Genomic DNA, 25,781 nt, shown 5'->3' on the forward strand with positions numbered 1-25,781 from the left:
CAAACCCAGCTCACTGGCGCTGCACTGCTCGAATCTAAGTTGAAAACTTGACTCAACATCGTGGCTTACTGCGCTGTGAAAGATGTTATTTTTCAGTTTGGAGACCTAAAAATGGGGCACATCTACCTTTGCGGGGAGAAGTAAAAGAATCAGATCACACTGTGTAAAGGTGAGCAGTGGAGTTTTTCCAGGTGACCTGTTCAATATTTATCCCTCAACTAATATCACTACAATAGATTATTAGCTCATTATCACATCTGTATTTTGTGGACCATTGCTGTGTGCTAATTTGTTACTCCTTTTCTATGTTACAACCGTGATTACAGATTACGACAGTTCCAAAGCATTTTGGCAGTCCTTGAGTTCTTTGTGAAGGTGGGGTTTCAAAATGATGCACATGTTGGGCAAATGATAGTAGAGTCTGAGGTGGGCCATTTAAATGTCAATGATAATGATATGACATTTCCCAGAACATGTCCAACCAGAACTGGCAATTCTATTAAAAGACCCAATTATTGAAAACAGCAGTTATGATCCACATTATCCAAATTTTAAATGGGCTCTATGCCATTTTATGAAAATGTACAAAAGTTACAAGTTTACAAGTTGTATAAACACAAAGTCTTCTGGCTTGCAAGTTGTACAATACTATCGTGTGAGAGAATCAAACTTATAACATTATAGTTTTTCATCACCCCTCGTATTTAGTTGTTGCTCTTTCACAATGAGTACACAATTGCAGCTAATTTGTACTATAAAGTTGTGTCATGAAACTTTCCCAGCAGGTTTGGCTGATAAATAAATATCTTTAAAGAAATGGTCAGTAATTCCATGGAGTGCTGGTAAGGAAGACAAAATCTTAAGAATTTCCAATAAGCAGTGGATAACAAAAAAAAGCTGTTTGTTAATAGAATTTTCTGGTCCCTTTTACTTTCTTCACAATGTCTTTCTGTTCTATTTTTTTTAAATAATTTTTAAAAAAATTTCATTTCACTTTTTCCAATCTATTTTATCTTTTCACTGCCAATATCTATTCTGGAGTTGGCTAGATATGTCTTTAATCTGTAAAAACATTGAAGTTGAAAGGCCTTTATCAAATGAGTATACTTTTCTGACAACTTTGAACGCCATCAAAAATTACAACATAGCTTACAATAATATTTCTCTTTATTTTGATATACCAAAAATTGTGTTATGTATTATTAACTTGCAGGTAGATGCCGCAAATGCCACTGGTATAAGGGTATCCTCTGGGAGAAAATTGTGAGGATGTCTAATATTTAAGACTTTTTTGTTATTTAAACCATTTTTCATATAGCTGTGACTTCATGAAATTTGGGAATAATTTTAACTCTCACAAATGATTAGTTTAGAGTTAGGTTAGTCTAAGAAATAAGTACCTAATATTCATTAGGATAACACGAAACTGCTATGGATTTAATGGGGATACCACAAATGTTCTCTTTCTCTGGAAAAGTATAAACTGTCAAGGACTAAATCAAGGCTAAGATAAAAGATTACATTCCTTTACACTCTGAGGTCATTCAACACTAGGACATTCCTGAATTGATAGCAGGGAGTCAGCTGTTTACCCTTTGATCCATGTTTGTGCTTAAAGGCTGCTAAATAACCTCCAAAACAAGAGTAAACCAAAAACCTACCTCAAGCAAGGTGATGGACAAGGAGGAGGTCACCACTCTTACATCTTGGGTGCCTTTTCTATATTCATTGTTTAGAAATGTTTAAACATCTTAATAACATATGGGAAAGTATCAAGCTCTAGAAATAAAACATATTAACATGTGCTTGGAGACAGGGGGTTGTCCTCATCAGGTGGCAGTTCTCATCAGGTAGGTGTCTTCTTCAGATGGAAAATGAACCAGGATGGATTGAGGAAGACCAGGGGAAAGTTCCCTCACACTTCAAATAGCATGATGATGCTATTGATAGCTACTGAGATCAACACACTCCGTGTCAACACTTACTACGATCAGTGAACTGTTCTTGGCCGTCATGGTCATTGCACTTTTCCTGTTTATTTAACTAATGTACTTAAATTTAATATACTTAACAACCATTCTAAAATTATGAATAGTCAACTGTTTTTCTTAGATAGCCGTGGTCTGAGAACCCACATTCTTACATTGAGATGTTACAATTCTAAAATCTCATACTGTGCCTCAATCCATCCACTCAATGGAGGTAGGCTGGGCAGCCTAACTGTTCAAAAAGGCTGTCAATGTAATTTAAATGTTGTAATGAGACTTGGAATTCTGAATTTAACATGTTTTATTGTTTAATTCTACCTGACAAAGCCTTGAGAAGCATGGCAGACTAATGGGAGATAAATACAAAGGCTTATTGGAAAAACATGTATTAGGATTTAATGGATGGAAATTCATATGAATTTGAATTGAGCATGAAGCATTGAGTATGGAACATTAAATCATGAGATTTACTTTGATGTGTAATTCAGCTGTTCATCAATTGATTTATTTAAATTTAAAACGATTAATTTCTCTGTTAAAATTACAGGCAAAAATAGCATAGAAAGGAATTCATTTGCCAATATCACCTAGTGAATCAGCTGTCATTCATTGATAAGATTTTTAAAACTATAATTTGTGTAGCAAACAATACATTGAAACAAATGTATAATCAGACCGAATTGGATGTGAACCTTTGGGAAGGAGGTGCAAAAGCTTGGTTAAAGATGTGAATTTTAAGCAAGGTTTGAAAAAACAGAGATATGAAGAGTTTAGGGAAGAAATCTAAAATTTCCTCCCTAAACTATTACATTTCCTCCTTAAACTCCCTAAATACTGGTTCTCAACCTTAGAACCAGTATTTTAAAATACAGTATTTTTGAAGTGGAGTCTCTGGTATAATGTAGATAATGTAATAATTAATTGTACATAACAATCTCCTACAAACAACGATTGGATAATAACGAATTAATCTTCTTGTTTATCTTGATTTTTGGACATGTATTTGCCAGAACATCAGGAATAACTCTCTATCTTTTGAAATAGTGCCATGAGATATTTTATGCCTACTGAAGAGACCAAATGGGGCCTCAGATTAATATGTCAATTGAAAGTCTCCCTCAGTGACTGTACTGAAGAATAAACTTACAATTTTGTAGTCACGTCTGTGAAGTGAAACCACAAACTTCAATGAGGAAAAAGTGTTTACCAACGAAAGTGTGCTGCCATGTTTGAATTGCACAACAGACCAGATTCAGTTGAAAGGAGAGTTCAGAAGTGATTGTAGAAATGGACAAAGTTAAGAGAATGAGGGGAAGGGCTATGAAGTGATCTAAACATAAGGAAAATATTTTTACACATGGAGGCACTGGAGCCAATGCAATGAAATACCAATGTAAGAATAATGTTAAGACAGACAGGTTTTCTAACCCTCCACTCAAGTTGATAAGTTGCGTCAAGCAGTGTTTTGTGATGAATCATTAATTTGTTTTAAAGTCTGGTTTAGAAGTCTGTTTAATGCTTGACCAATTCATTTCATGAAGATATTTCACACAGCAACTTTAGGAATCAAGTGTCTATGAACTGATGATGATTCATTGATAACTCTTACCTTTTGCACTTGGACAATCTTATGATCACATTCTCCTAATAATAACACTGTTCACCAATAAGATAACATCTAAATAAGGTCTTTACATTAAAAGGATACAGGCTTCTTCTGTATAAGGAACTGTGCTGGTAGTTCCTCCTACCACATAACTGTAAAAGGAAACTTCCAGTGTGTAGCAGTAGGAGGTGTCATCCAGAAGACCGCCAAGGAAGCGACGTCCTGTGCCTGCCTTCACTGCATCTCGGTTAAAGCAAGTACTGGACTAAAAATGAAACATGTGAAAATTAGAAACTTAAAAACAAGACAATAAAAATAATTTTATCGCCACAACAGTTGTTTTGTGCAGCACTACACTGCCAGAAACATTCACATTGTTGTGAAATCAACGGCAATTGAATCATATTCTCTTGTAACAAAAATATCCCTGTTGCAGGATTCCTTTACTATTACTTTTAAATGATAGAATATGAAGACACTGTAGGTGCCTAAATTTGACAGCCCCTCAAACAAGCTGCAGGGATTGCAGTCTGTGATTAAAGTATCCCCGTTGACTGCAATGCAGGCAGCATGTCAGCTCTATACTTTCTGCTTTTTAAACTATTTCAGTGTCCAGTCAGTACTGCCTGTGTTGTTCATTGAAGGATCCTGAGCAGGGGTGGGGGGAAATATTGTGAATGCTAATAGCTTCCTTACATCTGTTAAAGAGAGGTGCATTGGGTTGGAGCAGGTGCTGGCAGTCATTTTGAAAATTAAGCTGATCTGGGAACCATTAGATAATGGAACAAAGTAAGAACACACAGAATTCAAGAGGGGGGAGCCTTGGTGGAAAAGTTGGTAAGTAATAGAGATGTTGAGTAACACTGAGAAGCTTCTGGCATTATCAGGTGTGAAGTCCTGAGGGCTTCCTGCAAGACATTCAGTGACCTCACGAGTAGTCAAGATCATTGAATGTATCTTCAAATGCGGTATCCCTCCAATTGTATGCTGGCCTCACGCACTGCTCAATTCGCCACCCATTTAAAACTTACTTACTAACAATCTCTGACAATCAGGACTCGTTATTCATATGCTGCACTGTTTCCTCACACATTGAATACTGCTATAAGTCTTACACCCACGTTTTACAGCTTATAACTGCTCAACAATGACAGGTAAATATTCAACTTTAGCAGAGGTGAAAACAGATCGGACCAAATAAATGACAAACCTTTTTCATAATTTCAGGATAAGATTAGATTCCCTGTAGTTTGGAAACAGGCCCTTCGGGGGCTGTGTTCAAAGAAGATTGGATTTAAATCATAAACATTAGATTACATTGTTGTTTGGTTTTGCTAAGCTAAAGTTACAATATTAATAATACATTGTTAATTTTTGTCTGAGCTATAAACCTTGTTATCTGATATTGTTATTCTAAAAGTTTATTTAGGAATTATTGGGGCAATTTTGAGGATCATTGAATATTTTAATTTTACTGTGTTATGAATACAGGGATAGGGATGCTGATTTGATTTGGCTTGCTGTGCCATGTCTTAACAAGAGTTAATAAGTTAACACTCTTAACAGTTAACAGAACTGTTTGAGTTCTGAAGAAGAATCATATCAGACTTGAAACATTAGCTCTGTTTCTCTCTCCACAGATGCTGCCAGACTTGCTAAAGTTCCCCAGCATTTTCTGTTTTTACTTGAGGTTCCACATGAATTCTGCTGTAGAGAACTTGGATGAACACTTCAATGGGGCAGACTCCAGAGAAACAGTGATGGATATGTATGAAAAGATGCTTAATCCAATGGGAAACCTGCTAAAAAGCTTGCAGTCAATGAAGAAACAAGAAGAGCCTAGTAATATCTTGGCAAAAGTCTTTGTGCAGAACCTGGAACTAATATTCTCACCTGGAAGTGGTGGCCAATCATGAGTACCCTTGCAGTCCAATCCATAGAGGCATAGAGCCTTAGAGGTCTACAACACATGAAAAGGTTCAGCCCATTGAGTTTGTGCTGGTCAAAAGCATCCACCTACCTATTCTAATCCCATTTTCCAGACTTGATTTATAGCCTTTTATGCCTTCACAATACAAGACTACACATAAATACTTCTTAAATGTTATGAAGGTTTTTGCCTCTACCATATTTGCAGGCAGTGAGTTCCAGATTCCCACCACCCTCTGGGTGAAAATTATTCCTCACATTCCATCTAAACTTGCTGCATCTTAAAGTCAATCTAGAGCCCGCTCATTGAACCCTCTACTAGGGGTAAAGACCATAAGACCATAAGACATAGGAGCGGAAGTAAGGCCAATTGGCCCATCGAGTCCACTCTGCCATTCAATCATGGCTGATGGGCATTTCAACTCCACTTACCCGCATTCTCCCCGTAGCCCTTAATTCCTTGTGACATCAAGAATTTATCAATTTCTGCCTTGAAGACATTTAGCGTCCCAGCCTCCACTGCACTCTGTGGCAATGAATTCCACAGGCCCACCACTCTCTGGCTGAAGAAATGTCTCCGCATTTCTGTTCTGAATTTACCCTAATTCTAAGGCTGTGTCTACGTTAGTCTCCTCGCCTAACGGAAACAATTTCCTAGCGTCCACCCTCTCCAAGCCATGTATTATCTTGTAAGTTTCTATTAGATCTCCCCTTAATCTTCTAAACTCCAATGAATACAATCCCAGGATCCTCAGCTGTTCCTCATATGTTAGACCTACCATTCCAGGGATCATCCGTGTGAATCTCTGCTGGACACGCTCCAGTGCCAGTATGTCCTTCCTGAGGTGTGGGGACCAAAACTGGACACAGTACTCCAAATGGGGCCTAACCAGAGCTTTATAAAGTCTCAGTACAACAACATGTTAATCACGGACTCAACCTGCATGTTTACCTTTAGAGAATCCTCAACTAGTACTCCCAGATCCCTCTGTACTTTGGCTTTACGAATTTTCTCACCGTTTAGAAAGTAGTCCATGCTTGTATTTTTTTTTCCAAAGTGCAAGACCTCGCATTTGCTCAAATTGAATTCCATCAGCCATTTCCTGGACCACTCTTCCAAACTGTTTAGATCCTTCTGCAGCCTCCCCACTTCCTCAGTACTACCTGCCTGTCCACCTAACTTTGAATCATTGGCAAACTTCACTGGAATGCTCCCAGTCCCTTCATCCAGATCATTAATATATAATGTTAACAGCTGCGGCCCCAACACTGAACCCTGCGGGACACCACTTGTCACTGGCTGCCATTCCGAAAAAGAACCTTTTATCCCAACTCTCTGCCTTTTGTCAGACAGCCAATCCTCAATCCATACCAGTAGCTCACCTCGAACACCATGGGCCCTCACCTTGCTCAGCAGCCTCTCGTGTGGCACCTTATCAAAGGCCTTTTGGAAGTCTAGGTAGATAACATCCACTGGGTTTCCCTGGTCTAACCTACTTGTCACTTCCTCAAAGAACTCCAACAGGTTTGTCAGGCATGACCTCCCCTTTCTAAATCCCCTTTCCTAACACCGCCCCTTACTAAAGTTTATTCCTAACACCTCTATGCCTGTCATAGTTTCGAACATCTCCCCCACCAACATCCCTACTCCTAGGGAAACAGTCCCAGTCTCTCTTTATAAGTAAATGCTCCAGCCCAGGCAACATCTTGGAAAATTTCCTCTGCATCCCTCCAGAGCAATCACATCCCTCCTATAATAATGTAGCATCTGATCAACGATATCTCAGCGTCTATTGCAACACGAGTCGAAGAATACACATGTCTGGGTACTGCAGTAGAATGTCAGACTAAGGTTATGAGAAGTCAGCTTGCATCCACACAATATCAGACTTCAAACAAAATGGTTGTGAATTACAGAATGTGAAGGGAATCAGAGAGTCTCACAGCAGTCCAACAAACTGTCCCATAACATACTTCAAGATTGTTGAGGCATGTCCTGGGGGCAAGTCAGGTTTCTGTGGAGCTGTCCTCCATTTATTCTCCCACACCTTCCATTCAGCCGGCCAGCCCATCTCAGCCATGCTGAGATGATGCTGTTCAATTCTGCCAGCAATAGATGACAGATTCCACGAGAACATGCTTCTTGAAGCACAGATCCTCCTTACTTTGCTCCTCATTGAAATTAATATTCAACCTATTTATATACAGTAGTTGATTCCTTAAAGTAGAACTTGGGAGCAGTTGGGCAGAACTTGGAGTCCTCACAGTTGGTGAACACATATTTAATGCTGATTGGTGGGCATATCCAAATGATAGGTACTCCAGATCCGAATTTTACAGCGTCTATATATTTTGTATCTGCTTGAAAATATTGTTCAAAATATATATTTCTTGGAGTTGACAAGATTCATGAAAATGTTATATTTACTAAACAAGCAAAAGACATAAAAGTTTGTGCTTTGTCAGCTGACACAACAAATCTGTATGCTGGATAGCTCAACTCACTTTCACCAACATTGCTTGTTATGTGTGTGATCTGTATTACACATTGATTTAACTTCCATAGACTCAAAATAGGTGTTTCACATCTCATCTGTGTCAATTTTCATTGAAACAGGACAGTCCTAGACATGAAGATGAAATATTACTGTGCTATTGTGTAATATTTGCTCCAGTGAAACTTCCAGATACAAATAATAGATGACAAAAGTCATACGGGTATTTAATCTATAACTGTGTCTTTTGTTGTGCTTTGATTGTTTATATATATAGCCTTTTCTAGTTACCAATAGAAGATCCAAAAAGTTTGATAATTATTAACATCAACAATTGTTTGAAATAAAGCAGGAGAGGGAGGAGTTCACCTAGTGGTATTATCACTGGACTGTTAATTCAAGGCCTCAGTTAATGTTCTGGGGACACAGGTTCAAATCCCACAGCAGATGGTGGAATTTGAATTCAATAAAGGAAAATTGAAATAACAAGTCAAATGATAAGCATGAACCCTTTGCCAATTATCAGGAAAACCCCATCTGATTCACTAATGCCTGTTACAGAAGGAAACTGCCATCTTTACCTCGTCTGGTCTACATATGACTTCAGACCCACAGCAATGCAGTTGACTCTTGGCTGCCTGATGGGCAATAAATGTTAGCCTAACCAGTTTCACTTCATCCCATCAATGAATAAAAAAATGCTAAGTAAACAATTCTCCTGTACCAATATAAATTAAGGTTGACATTTTAGTGAACTGAACTAGAGCAGAGTTATGATATTATGCAGTTATAATTATTATGATCCGAGCAACTATTTTGATTAACATTTTATATTCATTCTATCCATCTTTTCTCAATAATTGCTAGTTTTTTGGTAATATTGTGACATATTCAATTACAAGAAATTTTTATGCTCTAACCCAGGGGTGGGGAACCTACGGCCTTAAGGCTGCATGAGGCCTTCTAGGCCATTGTGTGTAGACTTTTGAATGAATCCAAATTTTGCAGAACAAATCTTTTATTTTTTATTAATATGCTTTTTCGTCCTTTATTATTTTTATTTTAATCTTAAAATGAATGAATTTAAAATACCAGAGAGTAAAAGAAATACAATGAAAGGTTCTCTGACTTTGAGAATCATGACATCACACTCAAATTAGCATTTCAATCTCACCTAGTTGATGTCTCCAAGGCTCCTAAAGAACTACAGATGGAATTGATAGAGCTCTCAGAAGATGACATTTTAAAGTCCTTATTTGACGTTAAGAAAGATCCGATTGAAACATGGAAAAATACAATAGAAGACCAAAGCCTTTGGCAACATGCACGAAAAATGCTTTCTTGCTTTTCAACCACTTATTGCTGCGATTCTACATTCTCATACTTAACCAAAATCAAGACGCCCTTAAGGTCACAAATGACTGATACCCATCTAGAGGATCAGCTAAAACTGCAGACACCCATGCTGCAACCAAATATTCAAATGCTTTCCTACAAAAAGCAGTCACAACAAAGTCATTACAAGGTTAGTTAACTTTAGAATTAACTTTTTCTTTTCTTTTTTTTAGTTAGTACAAAGTAGTTAGATTTTTACAAAATAATGTGAATTTCAAAGAATATATAATTGAAGTTTCTTGGATGCAGCCTTATTAGATTACAACTAACATAATGCGTCCTTCCAACATGAAAAGATTCCCCACCTCTACTCTAACCTAAAAGCAACATGTAAATCCTATCAATAATCGGATTATCAGAAGACATCAAAAGAAATTATGCAGATCAACTCAGTTTCTTTAATGTGATAAGACATTTCTATTAGAGTGAAAAATTGTATTAATTGTATTAATCAAAAAAACAATATTTAGTTTGTTACTTAAATAATAGCTATTTAGAAACCATGAGATAGAAATTCAAATGATGGCACAAAGTTATGATATCAGATTGAGTGGTGATTACATTAGTTACATAGATATTCAGTTTCAATGTAATCCACAGAACAGAACATGTTACATTTTAGTGGCCTATTTTATGCAAGACGTTAAATGAATTTTCATCTCAAAAGATTTTGAATATGAAATACCAAACATGTCTTAAATCATACTCTTATAATCTGAATATTCAATTTTGTTTCTATATATAATTTCTGGAGGAAAACCTTTAAACTGTTTATTTCTTAGTTACACAAAATGAAAGTAAAACATCTTCAAATTATATACCTGTGCTATAACTGATTACCATCATGTGACAAACCACTTTCACAGTTGTTGCCAAAATTATCTCCTGACAGCCACAGTTTTGAGTAAGTTATACTAGAAGGCATTTTCTCAAAAAATATTGCCCTCTTAGATTTTAAGCCTGACCACACATTTGGTTTGTTAAATTATGCTGGAGCTTTCTCAGAAAGTAAACCTAACCCAAGGGGATAATAACACAAAAAGTAAATACATTTGTTATCCAGCAACTGTTGAAATTCATTTTAAGTAAAAGGGGTATCATGAATTTTATAACATTACTCAATGTGGTTTATTAGACTACAAGTGATATGTTATTTATGTCAGAAAACAACATTTTCAAAATATATTCATAGTAGGCGTCAAAGTCATGCTAGCTATAACAATGACTGTGGCGGCACAGTAGCTTAGTGGTTACCACTGCTGCCTCACAGTGCCAGGGACCTGGGTTTGATTCCACCCTTGGTTGACGGTGTGGAGTTTGCAATTCTCCCTGTGTCTATGTGGGATTCCTCCGGTGCTTTGGTTTCCTCTTTTAGTTCAAAGATGTATACGTTAGGTAGATTGCCCATTGTGTCCAGGGTGGGTGGATTAACCATGAGAAAAGTAGGGAGGGGGTGGGTCTGGGTGGGACGCTCTTTGGATGGTTGGTGTGGGCTGAATGGCCTGCTTCCATATTGTCAGGATTCTATGATTTCTATGAAAATTAACCTGTGAACATTTAAACACATAGACCAATAATTATTGGGCAGCAATTAAAACAGAAAATTCCAGTTGATTGAATGATATGATGGAGAACTGCTTTAATGCCTCTTCAAGCATATTAGAGTGAAATCCAGATACATAGGGATCACAATAAGAGTTAGAATATTCTGAACTCATACAAGTCAAATACTTGAGCAGCTCAATGCTTGTCGTGGTTGCATTATGATTAATCTAATCTCCATGACATCCTTATTCTTTTTAAGTTATTACAACATTGAACTGGACAATGCAAAATGATATGAAAGCCAACATGCTTATTTTGAAAAAGAATTCTCTAAATAATTTCAAACAAGATAAGGTAATATTAATTTGGATACAGTGTTAGTAACAATTTACAATGTAAAGCAGTCTTCAATATGTCTATTCTGTGATCCACAGTAAACTAACTGATGATATATCATGTTTTAAACTGGTGTTCTCAGTATGACACCTAGGTGCTTTTCACCTGATTGTTATTAGTCAAATAGCTATGTTGTGCATGCCTCCAACTAGGTGGCTGCACAGAGCACTTCTCTAACCCTGTGTCTGCACCTTGAACTACTCCAGCCATGAGACTGAATGCTGAATTCCCAGCCTGGTGGAAGCACACCGCAATCTTCCAGTATTGTGACTGCATACTGCAATCCTTGAGTACTGCGGCTGCACACTGTATTCCTCCAGTACTTTGATTGCACACTACACTCCTCCAGCCCAGTTACTGGACTCAAAATGGTAACTCTGCTTTCTCACCACAAGTGCTGCCAGATATGCTGAGTTTCTCCAGCAATATTTGTTTATTTCCAATCTCCAGCTTTCACAGTTCTTTGATTTATTACAGTTATACACAATGGCTTGCCACCAAAGGCAGCAAGCACATTTGGGAAATGGTAGGAGGCAATACCTCAGCAGCAATTTTTGTATGTTCAAGTATGAGTATTTAAATGCAAATGAGGAACTTTTCACTTTTAAAATATCCAATATTCAATTTGCATCATGTTAATATATAGGTCTTAGAAATAACTTAATCCCTGCAGAATATTAGCAATCTACTTGTTGGCACACTAATACTATTTGCTGTGTGCTGGCACAGCAGATAGAAATGATTTATACCAACTACCTACACATAAAATTCTGCACAAAAAAATCTGGAATTCTTTCCCAAAATGTTTCTGCATTTTTACCACATGGCTGCCCTCTTTAAAGCACACTTTAAGATATATTTTTTCAATTGAGTTTTTGGTCATTTATCCTATTATCTCCTTTCATGGATTGATATAAAATTTTGTTTATTAAGCTATTTGTGAAGCACATTAGGAGATTTTATCACATTGAAGCACTTTGTAAATTGTTGATGATATTGACTGAAAGATCCAATGGTCATTATTGCATGAGGTCCTGGTAGAACTATGTAAGGCTCAGCTCTTATCACTCTGCCTTGGAAATTAGCCTGGGTCTGCACAGCGAGTTCACACCAGAATAGGGAGGCTCAATATTCAGTGAATGGATCTTCATTGGATGTGTTAGGCTGAAATCAGGACTATTTCATATGTGGAGGGTGAATCAGACAACTTTAATTTCTACAAATTTCAAATTACTCGATTACTATTTTCTTGACATCTAACTTCTTTATCTAAAAATAAATACAGGCTGGTATCAACATGCCTTTTCCTATGGTCCAGCATCTCTGTACAGGGCTTTTAATGTCACTGTCAACCTTGTGTTCAGTCAACAGGAAGTAGCTGGCTATTTAGTGTAATATATAGATGAAGTTTCCCTTGCCTCAAGGCAAAATACTACACTTCAGTGATTTGTTCAATGTAACAGTGAACTTCAAATCTATCTGCATGGGGCTTTTGCAAGAGCTTCAATTTGCATATTAAACAATCAATAGCACCCGCAAAAATCCATTTGTTAAAGTCTTGGTACCGGCCATTATTAATGAAAGCTGTCAAAATATTCTAGTAAGATATACAGAATTTTGCAAATATTAATTCAAGAGATAAAGGTGAAATATAAATGTTCCTCTGGTCTTTTAGTAATGCATTTTACTCTAACTTTGTTGCAGGAAAGATATTTTACTTTTGGACACAATATAGTTCATTACTTTGAGTACAGCACAATTTTTAAGAAGATGATATTCTTGAATATGAAGCTAATTCTGTATCTAATAGCACCGGAACTCTCTGCCCTGCCTTCCAACCCTGATCCCATTTGCAAGATGTTAGGATAAAGGAACATGAGACCAGGGTATGAGAAGGAATTTCCTTTTCAGATTCAGGATTTTGCAGTCGTGGTTACAATGAGCTCTTGGTGGCACTCAGTGCCTGATCAAGGGCCCTGAAATCAGGAAGGGCTGGGTCTACTGAGAGACACCAACTTGCCCTTGCTGATCATTCTCCTTAACACACTAAACATTGGATCTTTCAGGCAATATCAACAACAATATACAAAGTGCTTAAATGTGGTAAATTGACCATTGGCTCAACATGTTTTGATTAGAAAATGGCTGCCTGAGTGAAGTCCTGTTTAAAATCCGGGTGTTTTTCAGGAAGGTCTAGAGACCATCAAAGGAGTCAAAGCCACTTGCATGTTGACCAGGAAGCAATTCCATGATTCTGTAAGGCCCATCCAGTGCCATTTATCTTATGGGCAAAACTGGATGCAGAATTCAGTAGAGTGGAAAGTGATGGAATCATCAAATCAGTCCAGTTTGCAGAATGGCTAGCACCGGCCATACCAATTGTGAAGCCCAAAGGTTGGTTGTCCTTTGTGTGGATTTTAAATAAAGAGTAAACTGCTTTTTGCAGCTCAATAAATACCCAATCCCTCCCATAGAGGATTTACACACAAAGCTGCAAGAGGGGCTTTTTGTCATGAAGCTGGATAGGAACCATCCGTACTTGCAACTGCAGTTCGATGAAGATTCCCAGAAGCAGTCTACAATTAATACCTCATAAGGGTTTGTACCAATATATGAGACTGCCATTTGGAGTATCGTCAGTCTGTGCAATTTTTCAGCGGACGATAGAGAACATTTTACAAGGTCTATCTCAGGTCACCATTTATCTAGATGATGTACTAATAACAGGTAAGACCAATAAGGAGCACTTAAAGAACTTGGGCATAGTCCTTAAATGTTTCTCCCAAGTGGATGAATGCCTTCAAAAGGAAAATTTTGTGTTCTAGGCACCTCAACCTACTTGGGCTACAAGGTCAACAAGACTGTGTGACTCCCATTGAAAGATTGAAGTAAGGACAACCAAAAGTGCCCCAACTCCCATGTCTGTACTAGAGTTTAGTCCTTTCCTTGGGCTTGTGAATTATTATGGAAAGTTCACACATAACCTGGCTTCCATCCTGGCATCTTTGCATCAACTCTTAAAAAAGGGTCAGCCTTGGAAACAGTTGTGTAGCAAAGCCATAGGTTTCAGGGAAGTGAAGAAACAGCTATCATCCTCTGACGTGTTGGCACACTACGCTCCCAAGCAAGATCTGGTATTGACATGTGATGCCTCCCCATATGGCATTAATATAGTACCAGCTCATAGGTGCCCCAATGGAGAGCAACGCTCAAAACATATGCTTCCAGGACTTTGGCTAATGCTGAGCGTAAATATGTCCAGATAGAAAAGGAAGATTTAGCAGTCATATTTGGAGTCAGGAAGTTCCACCAATATCTTTATGGACGTAAGTTTGTAATGCAGTCTGTTCTGATATAAAACAATAGTTCCGTACCTGTGCGATCACCGTTATAAGAAAATCGCGTAATGGCAGCACCATTTAAATCAGTGGGGCCAGAATTGCGTTATAGCCAATACAGGAAAGGAAAGTTCACATCATACAAATAATGGTCTAAATTCTTCAACTGCCTTACAGCCTACTTGCATTGAAGAAATAAGTGTTATGGCAGAACAGACTATAATAATGGACCACAAACCACTGCTAGGTCAACTTAAAGAGGACAAGGTAGTGCCACCCTTAGGTTCAGGCTGATTTCAGTCGTGAGTGCTAATATGAAGTGAATATAATTACAAGTTGGTGCACCATCCGGGAGGCCAAGTAGCAAATGTGGATGCATTGAGCTGCCTCCCGCTGACAGATACACCACTGGTGATACCACCACTGGAGAAGCCACTAATGGCTTTAAATTTTCTGGACACACATCCAGTTACAGCTGACAATATCAGACTTTGGACACAGAAAGATTCGGTTCTGCCAGAACTGAAACAGCTGGTGGTCTTGAGTGAAACCAAAGGGGTGTCACAATCAGAATTGAAACCTTTTTGGACTTGGAGAGACCAGATCACAGTAGTGGATGGCATATTATTATGGGGAGCAAGAGTGATTGGCCCAAGCAAAGGTTGCCATCAGATATTGGCTGAACTGTACTAGTATCATCCAGGGATTTCCAAAATGAAGATATTGGTGTGGGAAATTATGTCTGGCAGTCAGGATTGGATGCAGATATTGCCACATTTTTAGGACAATGCCCAGAGTATGAATAAGGACAAGAGTTACTGCCAACAGTTCCCCCACATTTGAGAGAATGGCCAGTAAACGCTGGGACTCGGTCACACATCAACTATGGTGCTTTCACAAGCTCATTCTTCTAAGTCATTGTGTCATTTAAAGTGGCTGGATATGCAGAGTTCACTCGCCAAATCTGGCATGACAACATAAAAACTGTGTACATCTTTTGCAATACACGGATTCCTGGAAGTATTGGTCACAGATAACAGCCACCGTTTACCAGCAGGGAATTTAAGTACTTCTGAAGTTGAATAGTATTTAACATTTAAGGACATCTCCATACCATCCATCATCCAATGATCTGGCAGAAAGTGCAGTCCAACTTTGAAGGAAGGCTTAAAGAAACTACAGCTTCACTAGATACTAAACTGTTCCAGTTCCTATTTAATTCTAGGACCACCCCTCACACAACTACAGGGATAGCTCCAGCACAGTTGCTAGTGGGGAGAAGACACTGCAGCACCTTAAATGTGATCTTTCCAGACCTGGGGGAGCCAGGTGAGGGGATCAGCATCAGGAATACCAATGCCGGACTCAAGATTCTGGTCAGCGAGAGAGACAGTTGAAACAAATCTTGATGCAGGAACCACAGGAATGGCCCTGAGAAAGTTCGGACTGCAGATGCTGGAGATCAGAGTCAAAATGTGTGGTGCTGGAAAAGCACAGCTGTCAGGCAGCATCTGAGGACAGGAGAGTCGATGTTTCGAGCGCAAGCTCTTCATCAGGAACCTTCATCAGGAAGAGCTTATGCTCAAAACATTGACTCTCCTGTCCTCAAATGCTGCCTGACCGGCTGTGCTTTTCCAGCACCACACGTTTTGATTCAGGTTGGTGTGAATAAACACATAGATCATATGAAAGCTGCAAACTCGCAGTGGTGTGTGTGACCAAAATGTGCCCAGTTGCTCAACAGCCTTTCCAACTATTCTGGAATCCGTGGGTTCGTCTTCCCCATCAAGTACTGAAGAGACCTTGGAATCTGAGATGGACAGAGCCGATGTTTCCACCTTGAAGTCTTTGCCACCTGAAGAAGAGAATGAATTTCTCCAAGATGCTCTGGGTGCAAGAGGCGAGATACTATATGTTACACGCTTTCTGTATCAGAGGCAGAGTTGGAGGAACCTGACCTGGATGGCACAAGTTTCAGTACAATGGTAGATGCTTTACTACTGGACAGCCGGCGAGAGATTTCAAAATGTCCCCAAAGTAGCCGTGTGTCTACTTGTGGTGACACTTCTCCACGAATCTCTGTCCTACACACAGAGACAGTATACCTTATAGGAATTAAACAAATGGTTTATCAGTCACATGGGCGATTGTCATCACATAGTTTAAAGTAGGTAATTATGAATTTACAAAGCTTGATGAATGTCGATATCCTGTGATAACGTATGAATGTATTACAGAAACTGATTATCATATTCTTCATGATTATGTGTTGCTGGGAAGAGATTAAAGCAGAGGGTTTTGCCTGCTGTAAATGGGGGATTCACATACCTATGCTAATATGGAGGGGAAATAAGACAATGGGAGCAGGAGGCAGTTTAACAGGGTTGGGGACAAGGCTTTCAGTCTTGTCTGAAAAGGGCAAATCCCTCTGTCTCAGGCTACAGGAGGAATCAGATGTGTGGTTCCGCTAGGCTCCATTTCTGAGATACAGTCAGCCTTCCCCCTACTGAGGTGTTCTGTCTGTACTATAAGAGGACAGGCTTTCAGTTGATACTGTGATAAGTCCTTTGGTAGTGGAATGTTTAACCCTTGAGTCCTCAATGTGTCCTGCTTGGATTGTTTTCCTTCTAGGACTGCAATTTGTGGCTTCAGTAAGAAAAACTTAATCTGAGGCTGTCTTCTAGGAAGTAATTCAGCTGGTGCTCTGCCAGTGAGTCTTGTTAGGATCAATAAACAAACATTCACAAGTTTGCGAATTACTGACATCTGATGTTTGTTTCAATTTGCATTGAACATTTGTTTCACAAGAGGCTGCTTAATAATTTGTCCTGTGTGTTCTGCTGCTCCCTTCAAAACAAAATGATATAGTGGAACTCCAGACTGTTTTACTCCATTCATAGTCAGCAAATTTGGAAGCCAATGAACAAAGCCCAAGTCCATTGCCATACACAATTTCCTCTGGGAACCTACAGGAGGCAAAATAAAGTCAGCAAAATTCTAAAATTTTGCTTGTTGTTGTTTGATTCATCAGAACCCCGCCAGAACATTAAACCATTGAAAGCCAATTGTGTGGTCTTAATGTCATACTTGGAAGCATTCAAAGCCATAGCACATCTCAGCATTTTGCCTGCAGCTAAAGTGAGTGGTGGGTGCATTGGATTCAATGTAGGCTTTAGAGGCTTATAATCAGTTTGATTGTGAAACTGAGACAAGTATTTATGGAACTTTCTTCCTTCAGAAATCAAAAACAATACTTTTCACTCTATCTAAGCAGAATGTCATTCATTGGGACTGAGGGTGCATGAGGCAAATGGCAATCAGTCTCTCCTCGCCAGTATCCAATACCTGAGAGATCATAGAATATATGCGATATAGACAGGCATGATGTGTTACCTTAATCTTTTTGGACACAACATACTGTTCAAGCACTGAACCACCTTCCAGACTACTTTTGAGCTGCACACAAATCTGTTCCATGATGCTCTTTTGAAATTTTTCAAAATTACAATAGACAGACAGCTTTTTCAAAATCAGATAAAATCTCCAATTTCCTCACCGAGAAAATGATTCCTTGCCCCAAATGAATAGCTTTCTGCAATATTCAATGGCTAGGGATTGTGAACAGTAACCTACTGCTCAATCTTTCAAAAAACTCTGCCAGTGTGTCATACAGTTCTAGGGTTGTTTCAGAGAGAAATATCTGTCTTTTCCTTTCCCACAATTTCTGGTCAACAACTGGATGATCATGAACATCAAGGGTATTATCAGCAATGAAATCATCTCCATACACACACCGATAGATTCTCAGACAAAACTGCATCCTTCCAGTCACCCAATAATACTTATTGATGCAGCCATTTTAAATGTCAGTTCATCCATGTCAACAAACAATCGACAACAGATTTTTAAAGTTAATTCTCAGAGAAAACAAAAGACTCACAATCCCTCTACTTATTTGCTGGAAGTTTCTGCAAATCAAACAGTCACATTTCCAATCTCACTTCATTGACAACTGTAATATTTTTGCAGGACAAACTAATGACAGCACACCACATGGAAACGCAAACACTCAACAAATTGGTCTATTTTGGAAACAGCTGAAATTAAATATGAAAAATACAAATGGTCAAAAAAGTTGTTACAGTAGTTGGTGGGGGAGGGCAATCTGCCTGTAGGTGCTTATGGAGTCTGCAGAAAGGAAGGTCTTCAAACCCACTGGGAGCAGCGTCTGTCTCACCTGTCTCTGGGAGACTGCCTCCCAGCAGTCACACTGTCTCCTGATGTCTCTGGTGATTTGGACACCGACTGGAAAATTCTTTTCAACCTCTGACAAAAGATCTTATTTGGCCTTTCACTAAGTGCCCAGCCACTACGTGGTTTTGCCATATTTCCATGCTGCCTTTTGAAAAAATAACTTGAGGGTGGACTGGAGCCAGTATGCAGGCTGTGGAAATTTACATGCCTTTCTCCTTTCTCAAGTAGTCACATATTACCAGAAATAAAATAACCAGTAGGCCAACTAATAGTTTCTTTTGAGTTGTTGCAGTAAAGAGATGCTTTTGTTGCTTGAAGTAAAAAGAATTCTGATCCACAGGAGATGGATTTGCAGTAACGGGGATTTGCTTTATTAATCTTGTTTCCACTTTCTGCTTTTAAAGATCAGGACTTACGTCAAGTATGCATGAGGCTGAATTTGCACAAGAACCCTTTCATAGGGGTTTGTCCTCAGAGTTCTCAACATTGACTCTGGACTCTAAAAACTCATGGTTTCAGGTAAACCAAGGGCAAGGAAACCTCTGATTTCCACGTTCTACCCTCCCTCAGCTGAGAATCACTACTCCTCCAGGTTGAACAACACTTGGAGGAAGCACTGAGTGCGGCAACGGCGCAAAATATACTCCAAGTGGAGCTTTCAGTGTCCACCACCAAGACTGGCTCGGCAGCAGCACGACTAAGTGAGCTCGTCAGGTCCTAAAGGGTAGAACTGCTAAACTCGGTTTACCCCAGGTAGTGAAGGACACAACAAGAAGGAAAATATACTAGAACTCATCCTCACTAATCTGCCGGCTGAAGACGATCCGTCCATGAGAGTATCAATAAGAGTAACTGCTGCATAGTCTTTGCAGAGACAAGTCCCACCTTCACATTGAGAATAACCTGAATCATGCTGTGTGGCGCTATCACTGTGCTAAATGGGACAGACTTCGAACGGATCCAACAACTCAAGACTGGGCATCCATGAGGAGCTATGGGCCATTAGCAGCCACAGAATTATATTCCAGCACATTCTGCAATCTCACAACTCAGTGTTCCCCCACTTAACTATTATTATCAAGCCAGGAAACAACCCTGATTTAATGGGAAGTGCAGGAGGGCATGCCAGAAGCAGCACCACGCCTAAAAATAATGCTTTAACCTTGTGAAGCTACCAAACAGGGCTACTTGCAAGCCAAAAAAAACAGAAGCAGCATGTGAATGACAGAGCTAAACATTCCAACAATTAAGGGGTCAGATCTAAGCTCTGCAATCCCGCCACATCCAGTTGTGGATGGTGGTGGACGATTAAACATGTCACTGGAGGTGTCTCAACAAATATCCGTATCGTCGATGGAAAAGCCCAACACATCAGTGAAAAAGATAACGCTGCAGCATTTGCAGCAATCTTCAGCCAAAGGCAAATGGATGATCTATCTCATCCTCCTTCAGTGATCTCCAGCATTACAGATGCCAGTCTTCAGCCAATTTGATTCACTGCACATGCTATTAAGAAATGACTGGAGGCCCTGGATACTGCAAAGGCTATAGGTCCTGACAACATTCTGGCAACAGTACTGAAGACTTATGCTCCAAACCCGTCAGGTTCCAAGAGATCGATAGTGATATGGGACTCTGTAGTCAGAGGACAGAAAGGCATTCCTGCGGCTAGCAGTGATAAATCAGAATACTGTGTTGCCTCCCTGGTGCCAGGATCAAAGATACCTTGGAGAGAATGCAGAGTATTCTCAGAGGGGAGTGGGTGCACATTGGAACAAATGACATCGTATGGGAAAAGGATGAGGTTCTGAAGGAAGAATATAGAAACTTAGGCAGGAATTTAAAAAGGAGGTCCTTGAGGACAGTAATGTCTGGATTCCTCCCAGTGCTACATGCTATTAAATTTGGAATAGGAGGATAGAGCAATGAATACGTGGCTGAACAGCTGGTGCAGGGGAGAAGGATTCACGTTTTTGGATCATTGGAATCTCTTCTGGGAGAGAAGTGATCTGTATAAGAAGAATGGTTTGCACCTGAATTGGAAAGGGACTAATATACTGGCAGAGAGATTTGCTAGCGCTGCTCAGGAGGATTTAAACTGGTAATGTGAGGGCGTGGGCCCAGGGAAATAGTGAGGAAAGAGATCAGTCTGAGACTGGTACAGTTGGGAAAAGGAGCAAGTCAAACAGTCAGGGCAGGCAGGAACAAAGCAGAGAACGAGGAAGGACTGATAAATTAAACTGCATTTATTTCAATGCAAGAGGCCTAACAGGGAAGGCAGATTAACTCAGGGCATGATTAGGAACATGGGACTCGGATATCATAGCAATTACAGAGGCGTGGGCTTCGGGATGAACAGGACTGGCAGCTTACTGTTCCAGGATACAAATACTATCGAAAGGATAGAAAGGGGGACAAGAGAAAAGGGGGAAGTGGCATTTTTGATAAGGGATAGCATTACAGCTGTACTTAGGGAGGATACTCCTGGGAAAACATCCAGGGAAGTTATTTGGGTGGAACTGTGAAATAATAAAGGGATGATCACCTTATTAGAATTGTATGGCAGATCCCTGCAGTAGTCAGCAGAGAAACAAATTTGTAAGGAGATTTCAGTTATCTGTAAGAATCATAGGGTAGGGAATTTTAACTTTCTAAATATTGACTGGGACTGCCATAGTGTTAAGGGTTTAGACGGAGAGGAATTTGTTAAGTGTGTACAAGACAATTTTCTGATTCAGTGTGTGGACGTACCTACTAGAGAAGGTGCAAAACTTGACCTACTTTTGGGAAATAAGGCGGGGCAGGTGACTGAGGTATCAGTGGGGGAGCACTTTGGGGCCAGCGCCATAATTCTATTAGTTTTAAAATAGTGATGGGAAAGGTTAGACTGGACTTAAAAGTTAAAGTTCTAAATTGGAGAAAGGCCAATTTTGATGGTATTAGGCAAAAAATTTCAAAAGTCGATTGGGGGCAGATGCTTGCAAGTAAAGGGTCAGCTGGAAAATGGGAAGTGTTCAAAAATGAAATAACGAGAGTCCACAGGTGGTATATTCCTGTTTGGATGACAGACAAGGCTGGTAGGTGTAGGGAATGCTGGATGACGTAAATTGAGGTTTTGGTCAAGAAAAAGAAGGAAGCATATGTCAGGACAGACAGCAGAAATTGAGTGAATCCTTAGAAGAGTATAATGGCAGTAGGAGTACACTTAAGAGGGAAATCAGGACGGCAAAGGGGACATGAGATAGCTTTAGCAAATAGGGTTCATAAGAATCCAAAGGGATTTTATAAATACATTAAGGACAAAAGGGTAATTAAGGAGAAAATAGGGCCCCTGAAAGATCAGCAAGGCAGCGTATGTGTAGAGCCACATAGGAGATGGGGGAGATACTAAACGAGTATTTTGCATCAGTGTTTACTGAGGAGAAGGACATGGTAGATATAGAATGTAGGGAAATAGATGGTGACACCTTGAAACATGTCCATATTACAGAGGAGGAGATGCTGGATGTCTTAAAATGCATAAAGGTAGATAAATCCCCAGGACCTGATCAGGTGTACTCTAAAAGCCAATGGAAAGCAAGGGAAGTGATTGCTGGGCCTGTTGCTGAGAAATTTATATCATTGATAGTCACAGGTGAGGTGCCAGAAGACTGGAGATTGCCTATCGTGGTGTCAGTATTTAAGAAAATGGTAAGGAAAAGCCAGAGAACAAGAGACCACTGTGCCTGACATCGGTGATGGGCAAGTTGTTGGAGGAAATCTTGAGGGACAGGATTTACATGTATTTAGAAAGGCAAGGACTGATAAGGGAAAGTCAACATGGTTTTCTGCGTGGGAAATCATGTCTCACTAACTTGATTGAGTTTTTTAAACAAGTAACAAAGGGGATTGATGAGGGCAGAGCTGTGGACATGATCTATCTGGATTTCAGTAGGGCGTTCAACAAAGTTTCCCATGGGACATTGGTTAGCAAGGTTAGATCACATGGATTACAGGGAAAATTAGCCATTTGGATATTGAACTGGCTTGATGTTAGAAGACAGAGAGGGTGGTGGTGGAGATTTGCCTTTCAGACTGGAGGCCTGTCACCAATGGTATGCCACAGGATTGGCGCTGGGTCCACTGCCTTTCTTCATTTATATAAATTATTTGGATGTGAACATAGGTGGTATGGTTTATGAGTTTGCAGATGACACCAAAATTGGAGGTGTAGTGGACAGCAATGAAGCTCATCTCAGAGTACAATGGGATCTTGATCAGATGGGCCAAAGGGCTGAGGAGTGGAAAATGGAGTTTAATTTAGATAAATGTGAGGTGTTGCATTTTGGAAAGACAAAACAGAGTAGGACTTATACACATAATGGTAAGGTCCTGGGGAGTGTTGCTGACCAAGAAGGCCTTGAAGTGCAAGTCCTAAGGAATGTTACTGAACACAGAGATTTTTGAGTGCAAGTTCATAGTTCCTTGAAAGTGGACTCACAGGTAGATAGCATCAGGAAGAAGGGATTTGGTATGTTTTCCTTTATTGGTCAGAGCACCAAGTATAAGAGTTGCGGCTGTACAGGACATTGGTTCGGCCACCTTTGGAATATTGTGTGCAATTCTGGTCTCCCTCCTATCGGAAGGATGTTGTGAAACTTGAGAAGGTTCAGAAAAGATGTACGAGGATGTTTGTCAGGGTTGGAAGGTTTGAGCTATAGGGAGAGGCTGAACAGGCTGGGGCTGTTTTTCCTGGAGCTTCAGAGGCTGAGGGGTGACCTTATAGAGGTTTATAAAATCATGAGGGGCATGGATAGGTAAATAGACAAGATATTTTCCTGGAGTGGGGAGTCCAGAACTAGAGACAATAGGTTTAGGGTAAAATGAGAAAAATTTAAAAGGGACCCTAAGGGGCAATGTTTTTATGCAGGGGTTAGTGTATGTATGGAATGAGCTGCCAGAGGATGTGGTGGAGGCTGGTACAATTACAACATTTAAAAGGCATCTGGATGGGTATATGAATAGGGAGGATTTAAAGGGATATGGTAAATAGGACTGGCAAATAGGACTAGATTAATTTAGGATACCTGGTCAGCATGGACGAGTTGGACAGAAGGGTTTGTTTCCATACTGTACATCTTTATGACTCTGTGACTCTATGTCCCCGTCCAAGCCAAACTGTTTCAGTACAGTTGCAACACAAGCATCTACTCCACAATGTGGAAAATTGCCCAGGTGTGTGCTGTTCTTGGAAAGCAGGACAAATCCAATCCAGCCTGTCACACTACTCTTGAAAATAACAGTGCTAGCAAGCAATGTCTGCTCAACAATAATCGGTTTGGGTTCCACCACTCAACTCCTGATCTTATTGCAGTCTTGGATCATACGTGGACGAAAGAACTGGATTCCAGAGGTGAGGTGAGAGTGACAACCATTGACATCAAGGCCAGATTTAACAGAACGTGGCATCAAGAAGCCCCAGCAAAACCGGCATCATTGGGTATTAAGGGCAAACTTTCTGCTGTTTGGAGTTATGCCTGGCACTTTGGAAGATGGTTGTTGTTGTTGAAGATTAGTTATTTCAGCTTCAAGACATTCCTGAAGGAGTTCCTTAGTGTAGTTTCCTGGGCCGAACCATCTTCAACTGCTTCATCAATGACCTTCCTTCCATCATAAGGTAAGAAGCAATGATGTTCACTGCTGATTGCACAATGTTCAACACCAATCGTGATTCCTCAGATAATGAAGCAATACATGTACAAATGCAACAAAATCTGGACATACCCAGGCTTAAGTTGACAAGTGGCAAGTAACACTTGCACAATACAAATGTCAGACAATGACCATCTCTATAAAAGGCCTCCACCATCCCGTGACATTCAATGGCGTTATCATCCTTTACTATCAATATTCTTGGGGGTTACCATTGACCAGAAACTTATCTGGACTCTCTACATCCAAACAATGGCTACAAGAGCAGGTCAAAGACTAGGAATATTGCAGTGAGTAACTCACCTCCTGACTCCCCAAAGCCTGTCCATCTTTGACAAAGAACAAAGCAGGACTAGGGCAGCAGATACATGGGAAGAACACTACTTGCAAGTTCCCCTCTGTGCCACTCACCATCCTGCCTTGGAAATATATATCTTTCACCGTTGCGAGGTCAAAATCCTGGAAATCCCTTCCTAATGACATTGTGGGTCAACCTACAGCACACGGACTACAGGGCGGTTCAGAAAGGCAGCTCACCCACCTTTTCAAGGGCAATGGGAGACTGGTGAGAAAATCTGGCCAGCCAGCGATGTACCATGAGTAAATGAGAAAAAAATTTGACAGTGAAGGTCCATCCATTGCCCATTAGTTCCATCGAACTGAATCAAGTTCTGAGGGCTGGGATAGTTGCATGGATGGTATTGGTAGATACTGAGAACTGCAGACACTGGAGATCAGAGTGGAGAAAGAGTGGAGCTGGAGAAAGCACAGAAGGTCAAGCAGCATCAGAGGAGGAGGGGAGCCGATGATTCAGGTTGAATCCTTTCATCAGGACTAGGATTGGTACTTAAACTCTTAACTTTCGATGTCTAGCCTCATAAAACCCATTGCTTGGCCATAGTGAAAGAGATGTCTCCCCTGAGAAATTCAAAGCAGAAGGGGCTTATTTTTGCATTACAACCAAACCCTGAAAGCATGGACACTTCTTCCATTCCAAACTTGCCAAGAGGAGAATTACTTCACATGATATGATTTTTTATGCTCATCCATTTGAGTGGGTGTATTGTGCACCTGAAGGTTGACAGTCAGAAAAGACAAAAAAACCCATAATTTTGTTACGTACTACTTTCCAATCCTGCCTAAA

General features: G+C 39.9%; 1 protein-coding gene across 1 annotated transcript in view; it reads right to left on the minus strand.

Moving 5' to 3' along the window:
- Positions 1 to 25,781, minus strand: part of agbl4 (AGBL carboxypeptidase 4) — an 855,821-nt gene that overhangs the window by 95,989 nt on the left and 734,051 nt on the right. The window contains exon 11 of the mRNA XM_072574259.1: positions 3,697 to 3,859. Within this exon, the coding sequence (XP_072430360.1) occupies positions 3,697 to 3,859 (163 nt within the window). The remainder of the gene's footprint in view (positions 1 to 3,696; positions 3,860 to 25,781) is intronic.

The sequence above is a fragment of the Chiloscyllium punctatum genome, chromosome 7, assembly GCF_047496795.1.
Source record: "Chiloscyllium punctatum isolate Juve2018m chromosome 7, sChiPun1.3, whole genome shotgun sequence".
NCBI lineage: Eukaryota > Metazoa > Chordata > Chondrichthyes > Orectolobiformes > Hemiscylliidae > Chiloscyllium > Chiloscyllium punctatum.